Source organism: Sitophilus oryzae, unplaced genomic scaffold (genome assembly GCF_002938485.1).
Source record: "Sitophilus oryzae breed Bouriz unplaced genomic scaffold, Soryzae_2.0 scaffold_1803_pilon_pilon, whole genome shotgun sequence".
Taxonomy (NCBI): domain Eukaryota; kingdom Metazoa; phylum Arthropoda; class Insecta; order Coleoptera; family Curculionidae; genus Sitophilus; species Sitophilus oryzae.
In genome coordinates, this window is record NW_022146506.1 from 1519389 (window position 1) to 1541583 (window position 22195).

General features: G+C 33.3%; 1 protein-coding gene across 9 annotated transcripts in view; it reads left to right on the top strand.

The window, feature by feature from the left end:
* The window catches only part of LOC115883077 (sterile alpha and TIR motif-containing protein 1), a 203273-nt gene that overhangs the window by 122721 nt on the left and 58357 nt on the right, over positions 1-22195 (top strand). The window contains exon 1 of one of the 9 annotated variants that reach the window (XM_030901363.1): positions 5466-5572. The exons of 6 other annotated variants lie outside the window; for them this stretch is intronic. Coding sequence is in view for 2 of the 3 variants with exons in the window: in XM_030901356.1 (XP_030757216.1) it covers positions 13932-14039 (108 nt within the window). In the remaining variant the exon portion in view is untranslated. Of the gene's footprint in view, positions 1-5465; positions 5573-8224; positions 8419-13741; positions 14040-22195 lie in introns of those variants that run through there. 2 more of the 9 variants (XM_030901360.1, XM_030901356.1) reach the window with 2 other exon arrangements.

Sequence of the window (22195 nt, forward strand, 5' to 3'; positions counted from 1 at the left end):
TCCCCACAGAATCTACATTTGCCGTATTTTCTTAGTTTCAATCTACTGAGAAGACAGTGCCCTGTTCTCTCTCTTCAAACTCTTCAGAAACTTCTTGAGTGTCTCAGACCGTTACAGAATTTTCATTCCGAATTACGGATAGAGTCTCCCAAGTTCTTGAATTCCGCTTTTAGTTGGTTTCCGCTTGGAAAGAACGGTTCTGGTCCAATTAGTGGAGTGTTCGCTCCTTTTTTAGCTACATCATTTGTTTTCTCATTACCTTCTATCCCTTGGTGAGCTGGCACCCAGAGTAAGGATACAAGGATAAGGGCTTTGTTTTCTTTGCCTAATTTGTTCAGCTTCTCTATATGCACTTTTTGACCAACTTAGAATTGAATTCTATATAGTTATTGATTTTATTTGTGGCACTGGGTTTGAAATTTTTAGATTAAACATTTCGGTGTAAGTCATTACTTATGTTTGAGATTTTTAAGGTTTTTTGGTTTTTCTGTTTATCTGTGAGTCGTGTATTATACACGGTTGTATAAATCCATTATTGTACTTAAACTTACTACTGGTGAACGGTAGGTATATTAAAGGCTTAAAGCTATGTTTTCAAAATATTAATATATCGAATATATCTACGGTTATTCATAATTAACCCTTTTGTTTGGCCTTAAATTTTACGATAATTAATTATCGTTGACATCAATATAACAGTATGCTCTTAATCGACAGATTTTAGTTTGCAGTCCACTTGACTTTTTGTTACCTATAGGCTGTTTTCATTTTCCCATTAGATTCGGCAAATAATAATGTAATCGACACCTCGTTTCATTGATAATATCGAGTGTATGTGAACAAACGATAAAAGCACAAATTAAATGATAGAATTATGGAGGACAAAAATATATATTATGGTAGCTGCTTTTAACACCAAAAATTATAAATCTATGAGTCCATCAGCAGAGTATCTATTTAATACTACCAATTTCTACCTTAGTGATGATACTGCTAATAAATCCACCGAGATCCACCTTTTATTTTTACTTACAAGAACATCCAGAATAGGTATACAGACGTTTTGCTCTTTCTCAATCGAAAATCTGATGTAGTCATTTTGAGAACTGAGATGACTGAGAAAAGGAATCCAACTGTATCGGTTCTTCATATTATCAAGGTATCGTCAACGTAGCGGACTCAAACTATATCGTGTATGTGTTCACTAGCACTGCAGAGAGCGAGGAACTCATCGGTTAACCATCAACTTGGGCATAAAACTTACCTTGAAACATTCACCGTCAAAGTAAAAGTCCTGTAAACAGCATCTTGAGAGCTCCATCACTCCCTTATGAGGCAGGGAGTCAATTTCCGAAAATGCTATGGCTTCTTTCAATCTATCCTCAATGATGTCCAACGATTCCTTCAAAGGGATTTTCAAACCTCTTAAACTCTTTGCAGAATCTCTTAAACTAGTGATTGGGCTGAGTGCCATACCATCTTTGTAAATGTTTACATCTATGTGAACAGTTCACTGGATCGGAATAGAATTTCCTCCATATTCTAAGATATTTGCTTTTTATTACTCATAAATACTATTAAGTAAACACAAAAATCTTAATAAATCTTATAAAAAAATCTTAAAATACATGTTAATATGAAATGATATGTAACGCATATATTTATTTATAACTTAAAATTCTCAAAACAAAAAACCTAATCCATCCAATATACCTATTGTTAAATGAATGAATCAGAGCTATGCTATGGTAATAATAAAAAAATGTGGTAAAACCAGGTGAGATATTGTTATTATCTAAAACCACAGGAAGTAAAGCGATAAAATATAGGAAATTTCCTTAAATTAGATAAGGTGGCACGCTGTGCTCAGAACAATAAAATCAAATTAAATGTTCATTATGACATAGATATTATTTTAAGGAAAACAATGACTAATTAAATTAAAAGGTGTTTGCGCTTAAGTTAAATTACATACAAAATCCAGTTATCGGTGGGTACACATTTTGTGAGTCATATTACATCAAAAAGTATTTGTGTCTCAATTTGTATAAAATATACATATTTTCTGCAACGTAATGTTACTGCGTGTATAATAACCAAACCCGGAATATATACAGGGTGGCGCATCTCATTCGCCTCGTTTGATTATACGAAAACGGAAAGATGTAGAAACAAAATATTTCATTGGTATATGTGGGGAGGGAATCTGCACAATTTAAAATTATTTTGAAATATACAGGGTGTTTCAGAACTAAGATCCACACTAAAGTTATATTTTTTCTTACGGAACACCCGGTATTTTAATTCATTTTTGGATTCCTGGGCCCAAAAAAGGAATTTATTATAAGGGTTAAATATGTTTAAAATGTTTGTTTTTTGAGATATTTAAAGATATTTAAATTTGAATGCTACTATAGAATAGATTATTAACACCCTGTACATTACTTTTCAGAATTAATTCTTGTGCTGAATTTAAAGGTAGAGAAATAAACTTTACTGGAAAATGTTATTGCTTCCTTAAATTTATACAGGGGTATCAAAAATTGCTGATCTATTTTAAGGATTTATTTTACATAAAAACATCGTTATTTCAAATACAATACCCTGTATTTTTTATAATAAATCGAAGCAGATTCAAATGCTCTTTCAAACTATATTAGGGTTTCCTATATTTATGTATTTCAGATTTTGAATAAAGATCAAGTTTTCAATAAAATGCTAACCAAGAGGACTATAGTGTCGTTATGGTCGTTCCAGTTTCTAGTGCAATGACAGTTGGTAGCTATTTTCAAAATCGAAATTAGTTTATGGACTTATTTAATTTTTTTTAGTTTACTTTTATTTAATTTACCTACAATAGTTTAATAAATAATATTTATTAAATATGTATTTATTAATCTATCAAGATAAACGAAGAAATGGTCCTTTGATTTATTTTACGATGACTTGTAGATATATGAACTTTCTGTAAAAGAGATAATCACGGCAAAATAATTTTCTTCACTTCCAACGACAGGTTTCTGCCTAACAGGTTTTTATAAAGCACACTACCAGCTCTGCGAAATAGGACAAATAGTTTTTCAAAGGGACACTTATCAGGAAAATTCCTATTTTTGGATACCTTTAAACGTAAGCTGTTGAGGCCAAGAAGCAATTTTCCTCACAGAATAAAATCACTAGAAACATATCTATTTGTTCCGTCAGTAGATACTGCTTTATTTTTCTTGATAAAATAATGAATACTTACTTATTAAACTCTTATAGGTAAATCTAAGTAAACTGTTATAAATTTATAACTTTTATAATTAAATAATGATGTCCATAAATTATTAATGTCGACTTTGAAAATAATTACTAACTGTCACTAGAAAATTGCCATGGCGACACCAGCCATCTTGATTGCAATTTTATTTAAAAATCGCTTTTTATTCAAAATCTGAGCTAGATAGGTATAGGAAACCCTAATATAGTTTGAAAGAGCATTTAAATCTGCTTCGGCTTATTTAAAAAAATGCAGGGTATTGCATTTGAAATAACGAAGTTTTTATATTTTTATATAAAATAAATCCTTAAAATAGATCAGCAATTGTATAAATTTAAGGAAGCAATGCCATTTTTCAGTAAAGTTTATTTCTTTACCTTTAAACTCAGCACAAGAATTAATTCTGAAAAGTAATGTACAGGGTATTAATAATCTATTCTATAGTAGCATACAAATTTAAATATCTTTAAATATCTCAAAAACCAATGATTTTAAACATATTTAACCCTTATAATAAATGTCTTTTTTTGGACCCACGAATCCAAAAATGAAATAACATACCGGGTATTCCATAAGAAAAAATATAACTTTGGTATGAATCTTAGTTCTGAAACACCCTGTATATTTCAAAATAATTTTAAATTGTGCACATTGCATCCCCACATATACCCATAACATATTTTGTTTCTACATCTTTCCGTTTTCGTATACTCAACTGAGGCGAATGAGGTGCGCCACCCTGTATTTAGCCGTTAGATTTAATAGTAATAAATATCCCGTTTGAAAAGCTCGCATATTGGCTAAAAATGCACAGGCAGCCTTTTTTTAGAGAAGAGGGAAAGCGATTTACCGCTGAAGTAGAAAGTAGAATTCTAGTTCCTTGGGAGGAACTAGTTCCTTAGTTCTAGTTCCTCCAGAGGAATAGTTCCTTGAACTAGGTCTTTAGTTCACAATAGTTCCCGACCAACATTGACATCCCCCTTGCTTGCCAATGCGTTTCGCTGTCAGTCAGAACTATTCACAGTATGATCTGTATAATTTTTATAATGTACGGAGATATAACGAGACGTGTAATTGTGTATGTTAAAAACATATAGGTAAGTTTTATTGCAGATAATAATAAATATTGCACATAAAAATAAAAAAACTCAAATTAGAATTTAAAAAACTATATCACAAATCAATTGGAGCAAATATTACAAAAATTTTACGAAAAATTGTATTTTTCCTCACTTTGTGTCCTCACACAATTTTTGTTTTTGTCTAAAAATTCAGAATATCTACTTCGTTTTATAAGATATTTTTTAATTTTCGGGACCTAAAGTGAAACATTCCCATAAAATATTTAAAAAACAAACTAAAAATCAAAAACAGTATCCACGACAATTTTCTGTGGTAATTACGCCGCGCTGCGCCGGATCTGCCGGCTGAATAGATTCCCGTGAACTAGTCTTTTAACAGTTCCTCTATAGGTCCGGATCCGATAACATACGGTTGGCACTCTCCACGCCTGTCTAGCATCAATCGCGCTGGCTGATCCATACGTAAACTAGTTTTGTATTTAGTTCCTCTAGTTCCTTTAGGTCCGGATCCGATAACATACGGCATACGGTGCCAGCCGTATGCCGTACGTCCCCACTCCAGCCTAGCATCGATCGCGCTGGCCCGATCCGTTCGTACGTAAACTAGTCTTTTATTTAGTTTAGTTCCTCTAGGTCCGGATCCGATAACATACGGCTGGCACTCCCCACTCCTGCTTCTACCATCGGGCTACGAGCGCTAGCCGATCCGTCGCCGTCGCATATTATTCTATATGGGTCACATTCTCGATCCCGGAATAGGTCCTGAGGGACTAGTTCTTTGAGAAACCAGGAACTAGTTCCTTTCATTCCGGGGTCGGAATAGTTCATTGGAACTAGTTCGTTAACGAACTACACACCTCTACGCTGAAGTGTTGGGTCCGATGGGATAGTACGATTCTAGCCGCATAATACCCACTAAACCCCTCTCCTATGCTAGGTGTGGATGTCGATCGCCTGACCGAATTTTTCCCATGCTGTATATTTATACGGCGTAAGAAAATTTGCCAAAATTTCGCACCTTCTTCAAGGTGTACACATAACCACGTTCCCTAATCTAAACAGAAATCTATTTTCACTCGGGCGGTGTGTGTAGCGCACGTAGTTTTTAGTTGGGGAAAAGCCAATAACTAGTGATGTCGCTTATTTTCAGTGGTTTCGAAAAAAATCACCTTAAAACTTGCAGTAGAAGGCAGGCTAGAACGAAAAATCATATGATTAAAACCATAAAGTAAGTGCTGTTATTTGTTCGTGTTAACACCATTGTAATCCAGTTCTAAAGAATGCTATTGATCTTAAATAATTTGCCTAAAACATTACCAGCTGATTCCGACAATTAATATGTTTGCAATAAGCTTAAATTCTAAATAAACGTATCTGTAATATAAAATATATACCGGTTTATTATTTTTTGATATATTTGAATTTCAAATTTAATTTATCATTTTCTTATGATATATGTATGATACAATTTCGAGGTCTGTTATGAAATAAGAATTTTTGGCAGCATAATTTTTGGCGGGTACTTCTGTATACAAAGTATATCGGCATAATACTAGTGTTAAAATAAGAAATAATAATTAATGTGTTTACTTTATTCACTTTTATTCTATAGTCTTCTTCTTTTATTCATTTTTGGAAAACAAGAAAATAAATACTTATGTTCAGAACCTGTATCCCCAAGAATACAAGGTGACATAAGAAAGAGGATCAAATGATACCCAGACTCTTTAAAGTCTTCTGTCAGTATCTGTTTTCTAAAGTCAGTATATGTACAAAATTTCAAAATGTCAGGATTTGTAGACTAAAATCTTAAGATTTGTAATGCAGCTCCAATTTTCGTAAGTTTTAAAAGAGCTCAATAATTCCTTCTTCCAGACACCCGAAATTTTCATTTGCATAAAATCTATTTGAGGAAAGAAATCCGTAATTCAAATGAGGACCAAATTGTTTCCCTTACTGAAATCAGGTTCAGGTTAAATCCAGCAAACTAAGAGGTTTCTAAAACTTCTGGCATAATAAGTTTATCAATCTAAACAGAACTTAATTAAGGCATATTCATATGTGATCTCCACATGTGTTCTATCCGTTCTCTCCTGAGAAGGAGGTAACACATACTTGCGTTGATAATTGGAAGATTAGCAGTATGCTAAATATTGGAAGAGTAACGGTAGGTATAAATCCTACAGAGATTTGCTAAAAAGAATAATACGATCAATGCGACCCCCATGAAATATCGCATTAGCAACTGGAATCTCCAGTACTCTAAAATAAAATTTAGGGAATTGAAAAGAACATATTTTCCTAATCCATTGTATTCAATAAAAAATCTACACTCGCAAATAACTTTTTAGTGCCCTGTGAGGATTCTGCGATGGTCCTTGCATCCGAAGCTATTTATATTTTCGTAGAGCAATGGTTGTATTGTTACTTTGCCTGGTTTAGAGTTGTCGGACCCAAAGCCAACCTACTTATACATCGCACATATACAGTGATCATACATTGAATCTGACGTGACCTGTTCAAAAATGTAGGTAATTCAAAAGTGAATTTAGGCAGATATATTTGATAGTTATCATACCGTTCTACGACGTCTTTCGACTTTGAAATTTCTCTATCAGTGCCTCTTCTTCCCCCCCCCCCCCGACTTTCCTTTCTTCTTCTTTACTATGACATTCTCTGGAATTGTTCATATCATCTCAACTTCTCCCTCATTTTATCGACTGTGGTCTGGTTTACACCCAATAACTTAGATTATATCATTCTTTATTCTGCCCAGCCTAGATCGCTGCTCGCTTCCAGTTGTTCATTTTAGTTGGCCTCTAAGGATTTGGTGATTTCCTTTTTTGGTTGCCATACTGTAGGATATACTGGTTTTAACTGCTGTATTGTAGACTCAATAGAGTAGAGTGTATGGGAGGGGAGTTATCTCATCATCCAGTCTCAGGGCTGTTACAAAAGCCAGTATCTGACACTGTTTTACAAGGGTTAGTCCGCCATCTCTGATATCGTTCATGGCACGAATGGTTGTCGTCTCGGCGCACTCAGGGATGAGGTGTTCTGGTGCTTCCTCATTTTTCCCACAAAATCTGCATTCGCCTTTGTTTCTTAGCTTAAATCTACTGAGGTTGAGGTGTTCGTTGAGGAGACAGTGTTTGATTCATTTCTCGTTCCTTTTTTAGCTACATCGCTTGCTTTATCATTTCCTTCTATCCCTTGGTGTGCTGGCCAATATTTCTTTGACCAACTTCGGGGATTGGTGGTTAATGATTTGATCGCTTTTAATGCTGCTTGACTATTGGATAAGATGACTATTTCTTGTTTCCGATAATTCCTATCTAAGATAATTTGTACGCATTGTGCTTGAAGGATGCTGGGGTAGTTTCCCATTGGTCGGAGTATTTAGTTTTCCGCCCTGTTCCTGCTTGGGTAGTTATGGTATGTTTTTTTTTGCTGAGCAAACGTTTCTCTCTTCCAATCTTCTTTATTATTGCTCAACACTAAAGTGAGATGTTTCTCAAAGTTGTACATTCTTGGTTTGTCATCCAGTGGGAGTATATATTAGGTTAAAATTTCGTTAAATTCATTAAGAAGATGCTGTATTCGTATCAGAACTACTGAAGTATGTACAGAAGTCCAGTCTGTGAATGGAAAGAGAAACAGTTTTGGCTTCCTATTCAGCATCACCTCGTATGTACATACACGCAAGCGGCCATTCATACCATCGCGTCCGCGATACCGTCGCGCGCGGTATCTCCCTCTCTCTCTATTTTTCTGTTTTTTCCTGTTTCTCTCTGTCTGTCCCTGCCTCTCTACCGTGTCCGCTATTCGTTCGGCCTTGCGAAACAATAAAAGAGCGATTTTAGTTGCGCTCGGCGACCGATTGATTTCTGTTCGAAATTTCGGACGCGGAAAAGTTTTGTAAACGTAACAGCCGCGAGTTGCGTATGTGCGCGATTTTTCGTCGCTATATGGATGTGTCTGTTGGTAATGTGCCGTTTTTGACATTAGCCCTGTGACGTGAAAATGACCAGGAACGCACCGATCATGGAAAAGTCGAAAGGAGCAGTCATCAAGGTAGAAAAAAACATGTTCTTGGTCGAAAAGTCAACATCTCTAAAATGCATTGTTAAGAACAGTTTCTTTATCAAGTTTTCTTGGATCTCACTGAGGCCTTTTCATTTTCAACATTTATGAAATGTTGCATTTCATTTTAAATTCTGAATGCGCGTTGTGTTACCCATGTTACTTACAGATAATTACAATTATGTTTTCAATTTTACTCCTCTGCTATCTTTGTTAGAGAAGTGAGTCTCCAGATTTTAAGTTTGTGTTTTGATGCTTTGTGGTAAATTAGTGTTTTATTTTGTTGTTGTGACACCAAACGTTTCAACCTCAACTGTATTCTTGAAGAGTAGTCACATGATACAATCCAAAAATCGAGATATTTTATCAAATCTTGACATTTGGTTTAAACTCCAAAACCCCAATATGTTATGTTACATTTTTAACACTGCGTACTACAGTTGGATATACTATAGACATTGTTTAGATGTAAGCATATAATTTCATAGAAAATTATTAAAAATGAATTGAAAACATCCTTACTGCGACATTCTGTGGCATACCTTTTATATAAAGTATGCCATTTCTAACACCACCAACGCTAAATTCGAATTGGAACACTGCGACGAATACCAATGACACGGGACAAACGGTCTGTCGCGCAAAATCAAATTTTAACTTTGACTTGTTGCGTAATAAGAATCACCGGCTGCAATAAAACGCGGCTTGGGTAAGGTTAGTTGTGTAAACAAAAATATTTACAAATAAAAATAGGAAAATTGATTTCCTGTCATATTTCTTTACTCAATTAATCAAACTGAATTTATCTAGGTATATTATAGCTAATCAATGAATAATTGGTTATTAATATAGAGGAAGAGGAAATAGAAATAGCATATTTTTCAAAATTATTTAAACAATTAAAGAGTAATTAATATCCCGTATAAAGGTAACATTCTGCAGAAATTAAAAACTTTTTTTGTCTATTATTAATGTATCGATAATAAGAGTTTTCTTTGGTTTTCATCCAATAATAGCTGCAATCTCTCTGACTATTTGAAAAATAGTCATTGGTAGGGTAATATTCTTCGACAAACACTACTCATTACTCAAATCTGGAATCATTGGAACATATTGGTGGATTGAGACAGAATATTGGCTTCTAGGATGTGTATTTCAGACCTTTGTGATAGTTTTTCTTTTTTAGTAATATCTTAGGATTATGTAAAGTGATCAAAAAGGACCCCAAAAATGCAATAGTTTCCGTTTGGATTAACGCAGAAGTGTTTACAGAAAACAACTATTTTATTTTGTAGATTTTCTTGCAGTGGAATAGTTGGAGAAATACCCATATAGGATTTTTTGGAGAGATGAATCCGCCACATATGTATAGACATTTTTTATTTCTAAGTTGTTTATTATAGGAGCTACAGATGCCCGATGCATTATTGCCGGACACTATATTTGCCAAGTACACGAGTCAAACTTCATTGGCATATACTTGCCATGTTGTATGAGTAGTTTACTTGTGCAATTATTTGTCACTCCTCGTGTCGTGTGAGCGCCAACCTTGCCATTATTGTTGACAAAATAGGGGTATACTTGCCAAGTTTGCAAATATTGGTGTACTTGCCAAGTACACGAGTCGTCATGAGAATTTAGATTGAGATTTTCCTGATAGTATTTTTAGTAATAAGAGGTATTGCCGATTACTACTTTTCTTCAAATATATACTTATTTCATTCTATTTATCTTGGCTGGGGCAGGTGCCCTTTAGAGCTAGCCGTCAAAATGTGTACACAAAATGAAAAAGTTTTTGATATTTATTATTATTGTTATTTAAAATAGAGTACTAAACACATAATTGCAGTAAATAAGATCAGGGGCGGATCCAGGTGTTTATTTTAGGGGGGGCCCAAAATAAAAAGTAATGTAGAATATGCTTTTTAGGACGCCATTTTTTAATCTAAAAGCCTAATATTTAACACAATTTACAAATTTTAGGGGGGTCCCGGGCCCCAGGGGGGGCCTCTGTATCCGCCACTGAATAAGATATAGACAAGTAAGATGCAAAAGATAATCCATATTAAAAAAAATGGTCTTTCTATAAACATAAATATATAGTTTTGATAATAGTGAATCCGATTGTTTATAATGATACAGATTTTTTTCATAAATAGATAAAGATCAAATACAATTTGTTACCAAGACCCTAGAACAATAATTGTTTTAAATTTAATTCATTTTCTTAAATCATAAACTGATTTTCTCCAATAAATCGAGTACGAATACAGAAAAACTATTTTTCGACTTTAAGGTCGGTAAGCATATGCAAAAATTCAAGTAAGAAACTCTCAATCCAATCGGCAAAAAGACGAAATTAGCCTTAAAATAGCCCAGATGCGGTTTGAAGGGGGTCAAAAACCTTCAATCCCAGTCACATCCGGATTTTGAAGCGGCGTGGCGCCTCAAAGTCGCTTGGAAACAAAAAGCTTCGACGAGCTTTACAATGTCAATTCTGCAGCTCTAAACCTGTCACAAAACATTTTACGATTTGCTTTTCATAAGTCGCATTCTTCAAATTCTAGCGATTTGTTGTCCACTGTAATATTGATTGCGATAATGTAGCGGAAAAAAGTTGAAAGATAAGTTATTTTTAACAATTCATTATTTATCAGTTAAATTGTTCAGTACATTTGCCCGCTTGTGACTAGGTTAAAAAGATTAAACAAAATAATACGAACTGTGAATACGAACTAAATCAAATCAGAAATGAATTATTTACTAATACTTATCGATTGACTGTTGAACATCAACCCAAATCAAACCCCTGTTGCATCAAACGATATTCAAAGAGTAATAACTAATATGATAAATTTAACTATTTTTGATTGAGAATATTTACATTAATATAAATATAATTATATTAAGAAAAACATAACCTACTTAATTAAAAATTCTCAATGAAGAATGCAAATTGATGTTATTGGTTTTGTCGTTTTAAGAGTAGGTATATATTTTCACTGTGTTGTAGAAAGAAGAATATAAATACAGGGTCCGGCAATAGTGCGTCGGGCATCTGTAGCTCCTAGAATAAACAACTTGAGAATTTTGTTTAAGTGCAAACCTAAAGTATGTACCAGGATGTATTTCAGGAAAATATTTTAACTTCTATAGGGTGGCTCAAAAAAGTGTGAGTGGACCTGGATGATTTTTTTTAAATGTATATTATTGCATAATATATTATATTGCCCTGTATATTATTGCATTTTTGGCTTCCTTTCCGATCACTTTACATAACCCTAAGATATGAATAAATACATTTTGATAGTTTCAGAGATATTAAAAAATAAATCAAAAATATATTTTTTTCAGCCCTTCTTAAAAAAATTATTAAAAATACAAGAACTGTTCTGAAATCAAAAATATATTAGGTATTTACTTTAGATGGTCTGTACTTACTTTGCTATAAATATGAAAATCGTAAATTATACAGGATGTTCAAAATTCTACGCCAAACTTTCTAAAATATAAAATAATTTTTCTTCGTTTTTTTAAATAGAACACCCTGTATATTATTTTTTCAATAGACTTAGAATTAAAAAATGAACATTTTTTGTATTTAGAGCATTTCAAAATTTTTAACGGTTTCGCAGATATTTGCGGTTTTATATTTCATATGCGTATCGTGTTTTACCATTGAAAGCGCCATATGAAATAAAGCAAGCATTTTACATAATTCTGGATTGTCGCTACAATATAAACTCTTTATCGAAACCACTCGACTTCTTTGATAATAAACATTGGTTATATTTTTTTAGTTTGCATGCTCGTTTTTATTTTGTCTCAAATTTGATAAGAACATTATTTTTTCATTCATGATACAATTAGGATCAAGAGGATTTTTATGAAATAATTTTAACAATTACCAGTTACCTATACTACGAGGGGTGTCTCACTATTGGACTTACGCAGTCATTGGCAGTCTTACGGCAGTCGCCTATAATAATTACATGGCAGCCATAGGCAGTCTCTTTCGCAGTCATTGGCAGTCGCTTGCGAGTAACATGATATTTTGGCAGTACATGTACATTTTTTACCCAAGTGAGACACCCCTCGCTATACTACGAGTATTGTTTATATCTTACCTAACATTTTTAAATTTTTTCGAATGTTGTGTTTTACCAGTTTGTACGCTTTTACCCCGTCCAGCACCCCTATTCGCTCCCCGGTCCCGTAAGTTGGTTTGGTTGAAAATATACTTAAAGAAACACAATTTCTCTCCTCCCCCAGTATATTTGCAATCTCTAAGGTCAATAGAATGTGAGTATACAATTTTTTTTTCCATATAATACAAAAATAGCCGAAAACCGTATATGCAACTGTTACCAAAATGGGGAAACACCAGAACACCTCATCACTGAGTGCGCCAAGATGTCATAAATTTGGTACGACTGATAACGTAGAAGGAGAACCAATCTAAAAATCTGTAAAACCGTTACAGATACCGGCTTTTGACAAAGCCCTGAGAGTCTAAAGTCTATAATGAGTTATAACTAAAGAAAGGGGGACACAACAGATCTGTAAGGTCGCTTTTCCAAATATTGAAATGAGAAAATTTTTTCAGATTATGATGAATAAAGCTTGATTTTCATGCATCCGTTATACGATGGTCCGACGGTGCTCTGATTGGTCATAGCGTTTTCGCGCCACTTTTCATCCGTAAATATGGCCCGCATCTTTCATCCCGTCAACGGACCCGTTCATACGATAACGGACGTTTTGACACTTTTTTGACAAATTTAATCTAACCTTAATAAAAATATAAGTAAAATAGCAAAATCGTTATGGTAACGAAAATATAAAAGCACACCAACGTATATCCGATAAACGGAGGTATGAAAATGCAATAAATTTAAAAACTGCGTTATTTTCTAACCAATCAAAGTCTTTAAATTCTACCAATAAAATTAATATCGTATCAACGTATCGTCGGACAACCGATGCATGAAAATCTAGCTTTATTCAGATTAGTCCATATAATTTGACTATTAGAGCTGCTAGGTAACCTTATAGTTAATTATTATATAGTTGTCAACTGTCAGTGTTTAATTAAATAATATGTCAACTAATAATAGCTGTCAACTGTCAGTGTTTGTACAGTTAAATAATAAAAAATACCCAATACCAAAGTGGATATACCCAAGATTTGCAGGTTCAATAAAATGTCATTACGACATCTATTTCGCGAATTCAATTATTTACACTCAGATAAGAACTGATAAAAAGACGACTTGACTTACCTTTCCTCGGTACACAATACACCATTTCGTGTCAGTGAGGTTTCGACAATTGTTCAGATTAGACCGGGTTCCGCTCACCTAAAAGCAATATTAAAAGGTCGTTAGCATCCGGTATTTCAGCCTTTCGAAAAACATTGCGTTTGTAAATTCGAAATTTTGTTCAAGAATGGTGCAACTTATGTGAAATCGAATTTTTTATTAGTCTATATCGTCCGAATAAACATGTTACCGGATCGATCGGCAAGGTGGAAGAAGAACGACAGATTGGATAAGCAGACATTCCAGCAAAGACAGTTTTTTTGGAATGCTCGGAGTCTAGAATCGCTACCGGTAAATATTTTTTTGAATCTTTTTGATTACTTATTTTTAGATACAAACAAATATCTGACTGCAGATTTTGTAATCTTGGAGATTAAGTTAAATACAGAGGGGTTTTACTAGGAAAGAATAGTTTATAAGAGATTGGGAAAAACCTTATAATCTAAGTGAGAAACATTTAATTAATTTCTCTTTCTATGGGGTAACTTTTATCTCAGATTTATTTAATTTTCTTTAAAGGTATACAATTTTAGAGAACATTAAACATATCAGACCCCCCCAGAAATATATTTTTTAAGCTCTTTTCGCAAAGTTCTTTTAACCATGTCTTTGAAACTTTGGTGTTTGTAACAGCAAAGGCTCCAACCTAAGTTATAAATTTCTTTATAGCAAATAGAATGAATTTTATTATCAACTAAATGTAGTTTTTCTATTTGTTGTCACAAGATTTGTCTTATTGTTTATATAGTTTGCATAAAAGTCTTTCTAGATTTAAAAAGTTAAATTTACTGAAAGTTTGAGTTACTTTGCTCGTAAGCAAATAATATCTGTAGAGATTCTGAAATTTCTTCAATGAAAAATGTCTTGTCCTACTGTATATCTTTTGTAGAAATTGCGAGGTTTTGTAGATATTACACATGTTTAAAAGGTGTAAAATAAAGAACATAGGTACCTACTTAAAGATGAACAGTATTTTAATTATATTCAACTTCAACAGTTTATTCTTTTTCACCTAAGCATTAGGGATATTGAAATATATGTTTACCCTAAATATTTATGTCATCTTAGGTATCATTTGTTAAGACTATCTTTATTGGAAGATAATAAACTAACTTCGTATATTTCTAAATTTTATTTAGCATAAATTTAATTAAATAATACAATCATTAGTAATAGTAGTTACATACCGGGTAGTGAACGGTCCAAATAAATTCCTGTTGATTTTACAGCCAAGTCCATAGTTTTTTGAAACGTCTGAGTATGCTGAATACACTTTCCAAATTTGAATAATTTTGGACAAGCCGATTTTAACTAATTTAAGAACTGTATCTATGTTAAAATTAAAACTGAACAAGTAACAATGCAAAACAATACAAATGTCAATATATCTTAAGTTGTCAACCTATATTATTACAAAAAGAATTCTTTAAAACCCAACCCCAGCAAAACTAAAGTGAGTGCATTCCACCTGAATTCGAGACAGGCCAGGCTAGCCGCAGACTTAATGTCACATGGGACGGAACAACACTAGAACACACAGAAATGCCTACCTATCTTGGCGTCGTGCTGGACAGGACATTGACTTACAAATTTCACTGCGAAAAAACACGCAAAAAAGTAGAAGCACGAAATTCCCTAATAAGGAAGCTGACCAATAGTAAATAGGGAGCCAAACCTATCGTGGTCAGAACTTTTGCGCAAACTATATGTTTCTTAGCCGCTGAATATGTTGCTTACCCAGTGTGGTGTAGATCTGCCCATGCAAAAAAGGTGAACATTAGCCTGAATGAAACATGCAGAATAGTGACAGGTTGTATGAAACCCACCCCCTTAGAAAACAAGGCTGCATGTTTTACAAGCCCCGATTTACGCAGAAAAGCTCATGAACATACTGAGAAGCTAAAACAAACCTTTGATGCTCGTCACTCAATTTTTGGCCAAGAGTGCGGCCCAGGTAGACTTAAATCGAGACGTCGTTTCCTAAGCCACCCCCTGGACGATCCTCCCTCCGACTATCCACTTAGAGAGGACCCACCAGATGGTGTTTCTAGCTACTGGAAAACCAGGAGAATGCTCAACCGTATCAGAACTGGGGTGGCCCCAGTAAAATCCATTCTGATCAAATGGGGTTTGCTGGACGGAAATGACAACAAATGCGACGGCCGGCGGCACCTTTCAGGACATGGAACAATCTTCTTCAATGTCCTGCCTGTCCCCACAAATGTAGCTTCGATGACCTATGGCTGGCTAAACGGGAAGCATTGGACGTAGCCCATTACTGGGCTAACAACTGGGCTAACAAACTATAAATCGAACAAGAAAAAGTAAAGTGTCAACCTATGATTTTATCATTGTCAAATATAATTTGTTGTGTTGTCTACTACTATTATATTATAATACCATTCACAAAATCATAGATTGGCAAGTGGGTTCACTTTCAATTTAAAAATAGATGCAGTTTTTCTTAAATTAGTTAATATCAGCTTGCCCAAAATTGTTCAAATTTGGCAACTGTATTCATCCATACGCAGACCTTTAAAAAAACTATAACACATAACAATTAGATATGTTTCTCCCATGTCTAAATTGACAATAAGATAACGGATACAAATATCTTTTGTTTCTCAATTCCAACAAATGATTCCTACCAATATCAAATTTGGTAACCTTCATTTTTTTCTTACCCAATTTATAAGCTTTTGATATTATTTACTTGTCATTAATAAATTCTGCATAAAAAATTACGGCGTGATTCATATTCATTCATTGCGTTTTTCTAGTAACTACTCATTCATTCATGATTCATAAAAATTTGTACTACAACAATATACTATTCCAAAATTGATATATCCGGTTTAGATCAACAACAACAAGCGAACAGTGTTATCTCACTGAATTGTTATTAACTAATAATAAATTTTTCTTTGAATTTCAATTAATTCTTCACTGAATTTCAGTGTCTATTAATAAAAAATATAGATTGCCTTATTTGTTAATGTAACAGGTATTTAAATTATACAATGGAAGTAATTAAGTTAGGCAATTGATGTAATATTAAAATTAAAAAGTCATGATTCAAAATTAAGAGGAATTATTAAACGTTAATACATTATAATTGTATTTTTTTGAAAGGTAACCACCTTTTTTCTTTCCCTTTAGCAGCTTTTAAGGCTAAAAGTCTTAGAGAAATAAGTGGCGGCATCATAACTTTACTTATACTTAGTTTTAGAAAAGTATAAAATAACCGAGTTATTTTACTTTGAAAATTAAAAAAATGTGGCATAAATTTTGAGAACCACTGGATCACCTCTGGGATTTCTTTCTTGTAAATTTTGGGCTCAAACGCACTGATGACCAGGTTGCAGCGACCAGCATTTGATTCAATGTTATTAGGAAACGCAGCTGCGACCAGTACTAATACTGAAACACATGCTGGTCGCTGCGACCTGGTGGTCAGTGCGTTTGAGCCCTTAATCTACTACTTATGTTGCTATATTATCAAGAAATTATGTTTTTTAACTAAAAACTAAATAAAATGTAGAGGCCGTGTTACTATTCTTTTAATTTAAATCATTTTCTTACCCATAAAACTGTCATATCTTTTCAAAATTTATATATTTATCATTACAAAAACGAAATATAAAGTTTTAGAATATTATATTAAACAGTATCTAAACAGTCATTTTAGATGTTATTTGATAAGATTATCTATTTTTGATAAAAAGTTGACTTGGTTTCGTGAAATTGTACAAACGGAAAATTTTCAAATATGGTTTCCAGTTTTATTTAACTCTATTCTTTGAAATACTTTTATAAAATGAAATACAATTTTATTATTAAGGAAATGCTTTATTTGTTCCATTATATTATTGCCCCACTGACTGAGCTGTGTATTAGTTGTCCCAAATTATAATAACTATCAAAATAAAAACACTAAATCACCACAATACACCAAAATACTTTCACTTTTACACTGGACGCGTGTTTCGCTAACCATGTTAGCATCATCAGCAGATGATTATAACTAAAAAAAACCTTTTAGACCTTAAAAAAAACCTTTTAGTTATAATCATCTGCTGATGATGCTAACATGGTTAGCGAAACGCGCGTCCAGTGTAAAAGTGAAAGTTTTTTTTTTGGTGTATTGTGGTGATTTAGTGTTTTTATTTTGCTGTGTAACACCGAAGGTTCCAACCCTCAACTGTAATTATAATAACTATTTTCGATATATAATAACGGATCATTTATAATTATAAAATCCTTTCAAACTCCAAAACACATTTCTGAAATACGATAGAAAGAAGAAATTTCTTCTTTTCTTTATTTTCAAATAGTATTAAGAAGCGAAGAAAATGATAACAAGAATCAATAGACGTCGCCTAAATGTTTCCGATTTCTGGGAAATTCCTGATAAATACAATTGATTGATAATTACCAGGCTTATAAATAAGTTAAACAGCTTTATCAATTATTCTTGTTTACACTTTCGATTACTGAAATATTGTTATGTATATGTTAGACAGAGAAAGACTTAAAAAACTCCTTCAAGAGAATATCTTCTTTCATGCAAATCGAAATAGGATCTAAGATAACCTGTATTCTAAAATATATTCTTATAATAGAGGTACAATCTTTCTAAGAATTTTAATAACACATTCTATAAATAATTATAGGATAATTTTATCTGTTTTTCAATCTAATTTTTACCACTGACTATACGGTTTATCTTTATTGGGTTTTTTGAAATTTAAGGAACTTTAGTTTGTGTTAACTAACTTGTACTAATTTTGAATTGTAGGTACATTCTCTAATGAAGCTATTATTTACAAATATAGGCAAACTCAAATATCCCGAATACGTGTACTAATATTTAATATAATATTTGCAATCTTCAATACTAAAAAACTAAAAATAATTTAAAAAATTCATCAGAATGAAATATATCAGTTAATTATAATGCCGTATGTATTTTGAAAACCTTTATGAAGGTTATCTTTTACGCTTAAAAATTATTTTAAAAATACAAAGACGATACAATACCAAAATCTTTTTGAAGTTTTTTGAACTAACAAATACATCAAAATAAAACACAAATTCACCACAACATACCAAAACACTTTACTTTTATACCAGACGCGCGTTTCGCTTTCCATGTTAAAATCGTCAGCAGATGATTATAACTGAGTCAGTTTTAATCAATTTAATACTTTTTAATCATCTGCTGATGATGCTAACGCGCATCCAGTACAAAAGTAACGTGTTTTGCTGTATTGTGGTGAGTTATGTATTGTTTTATTTTGATGTTCTAACACCAAAAGTTCCAACCATCAACTGTAATAACAATAACAAATACATACATACATAGTATGTCAACAGAGTAGTCAAGCACTGTATCTAGTGTTTAACGAATAATTTACCTTATTACAACTTTATACATAAATATAATAATCTCTGAATTCGAAATAGATTGTATTTCATGGATATGGTTTTCTGTGCGCACGTGCGCAGCCAAACTTTAACAAACGTTTTTAAAACATGAATCTGTAACTGATTAATCTGGAATATGTCTTTTTCATATGCTAAGAATTATTAAGTTTTTATTTAACTATAGGTTACCAAAGTCTAAACACTTATTTTTACTTTGAATTCACAAATACAAGATGATCGAAAAAACGACGTCAGCGATGACTATGAAATGAAGCTCGCTGTCATTTTATATGTAAAATTATGTGGGGAATGTCATCGATCGTCATTTCCAAGCCAACTGGACGCTGTTTTTTTCAATCATCTCTCTTCAGTCCTTTACCCTACGTGAGAGAGTATGGTGACATTGTGTTGATTCCCCTCGCTTCACTAGTGTTTTGAGTTGGTCCACTCACCTCTTTGGTAACCTTCCACCTGATCGCCTGCCCTCTACCTTCCCCTCCACCTTCGGTCTCTCAATTGAGGTGCCACTCCTGGCAATATGGCCAAAATATCGGAGGATTGACTGATTTAATTTGGTAACCAGACGTGTCTCAATTTTTAGTTCTTCGATAATGGATATGTTTGTTCGATGAGCCGTCCATGGTATTCGCAGCAGCCGTCGATATCCCCACATCTCCAAGGCGTTTATTCTTTGCTGATCACTTTCCTTTAGTGTCCATGTTTCAGAGCCATACATAGCTATAGGGAAAATGAGGGAATTCGCAATGCGCAATTTAGTTTTCCGGTGATTGCTGAAGTCTTCCATATCTTAATCAGCTTTGTGCATTCCTCGCCATTATCACTCTGCGGCTGATTTCAGCGTCGCATCCTCCAGAGTTCCATAGCCAAGCCATATTCTTCACTAATAGAGCACAGTGCAACCATGACTTTCTGCAACTCTTCTTTGCTGGCGGCTATAATCACGGTATCATCTGCGTATCTCAGGTTATTTATCTCCCTTTTTTTTCAATCATACAGTATTACAATATCATGCTCATAACAAATTTTAAGATTTATTTTTACTACTGCATTTTCTAATTCAGCTCACTTGGTATATATAGCTTTTTATTTGACTTATAATTCCGTTTCCCTCTATTATTACGAAAAAAAGAGAATTTTTAGGGGGCTCATATTATTAACACGCATTTATTGTATTACATTATATGACATATTCGAAAACAATTAGTATAATCAGATTTACAACTTTTGATAGTATCAAAAATCTCCACAAATCTTTAAAACTCATACAAAAATTGCATGTTTCTTACATTTCATAATATCTCTTTTTTTTGATAATCGCATCACAATAAATATTGCATTTTGGGACCCTCTGCTCCCCAAACACTACCCAACTTTCGTTGGTGAGTACGTACCAGAAGGTATTGAATAACTGGAAGAAAAAATAAAATAAAACAGCACGTGCAAGTTGAAACCCACGCTTGTTTCGGGAGGCAAACAAAACCGAGAATTCGTATGTTTACTCGGCAAAATGCCGGTATCCGTCCTTGAATCTTCAATCCGAACGATCGTTAACTGTTTACAAATGGAATTATCGTAATTAATATCAAGGTGAGCTAAGCCGTTCGACAATTTCTCAATTGACGGTTTATATGAAAACCAGGAATAACATTTGATAATAAACGCACAAAAAGTACGATGGTGGATTAGATTTTATGAGGTGGCATTTTGCCTATTCCATTTCAACCTTTTTAGATACTTGTCTAGTTCTTTGATATCTAGGTGTGCCCTTTTTTCAAATTATAATAATTTGTAGATTAAACTTTCCATACAGCTCTTTGATAATGACTTATCAACACACTTAGTTTATCCTCATGTTTGCCAGGATATCACATTGACATATATAAAGTGTGTTCTGGCAGTTTCTTCTTCTTGTCAGTGGCTTTGTTTATTATTTTCATCAGCCAACTGCATTGATGTCAATTGAGTTTACAATGTCCTGTTAGTAGACTCTCAGTTTTGATAGGATTCCTCTAATTAGGTATGTCGGTAATTTTTTGCGAGTCTTCTACTAGGATTTGTTTCGTCTGCCTATACCGGGTGCGTCTCAGAAGTGGCTCACCCATATAATATTGAATTCTTTTCGGCCACTTCCTGTTTCACCGGAAATTACTACAACTTTTGATTTTTAAATGGCATCCTCGGTATTTTTCTATTTTATTCAATAGAAAATGACACTCTGAATAGTATAACATATCATATGTCAACTTTTGACATTTTCGAATATGCCTTATTTGAAATTGCAACATGCGATTCATAATGACAATCTGACTCGAAATACGAAGTGTGTGGTATAAAATTATTCGTAAAGAAATGCTGTTTCCAAATATGCTAATGAGCCACCCTCGTTCCATTTGAAAAAATTGAGATATGATTAAAAATACGATTTGGGCATCTTTTAACCGGCCAGCACAAGACACTAAAAAGAAGATCAAATCTATTTTTCCAAGGCTCATTGAGAAAGAATTGGTGTTTTTAACACAGCCATGGTACAGATTGAAATTTAAAATACAATTTTGTTTAAAGCGTCAAAAGTTGACATACGATATGGCATTCTATTCAGAGTGTCATTTCCTATCGAATAAAGTAAAAAAAAACCGAGGGTGCCATTTAAAAATCAAAAGTTGTGATCAAAAAAATCATTTCCGCTGAAACAGGAAATGACCGAAAATAATTGAATACGTCAATAATTCCTAATTTATGTCATATACTAACAGCAAATCTCGTTTTTTTATCTGAAAAAATAAAAAAGTTATAGGAGGTGAGCCACTTTTGAGACGCACCCGGTATAGGTCCTGATGAATTTTTCCACCATTCTAAGGATTTGTTGGCTTCACTTTGACCTTTTTGTTATTGCTTTTGCAGCACCAAGAGCTTTGGTGTAATGAATGCCATTAACGAGTCTTTTTGACCATTTTATCTGTCTTTTGTTGCTTTCGTAACCATTTCGTAACCATAACTCC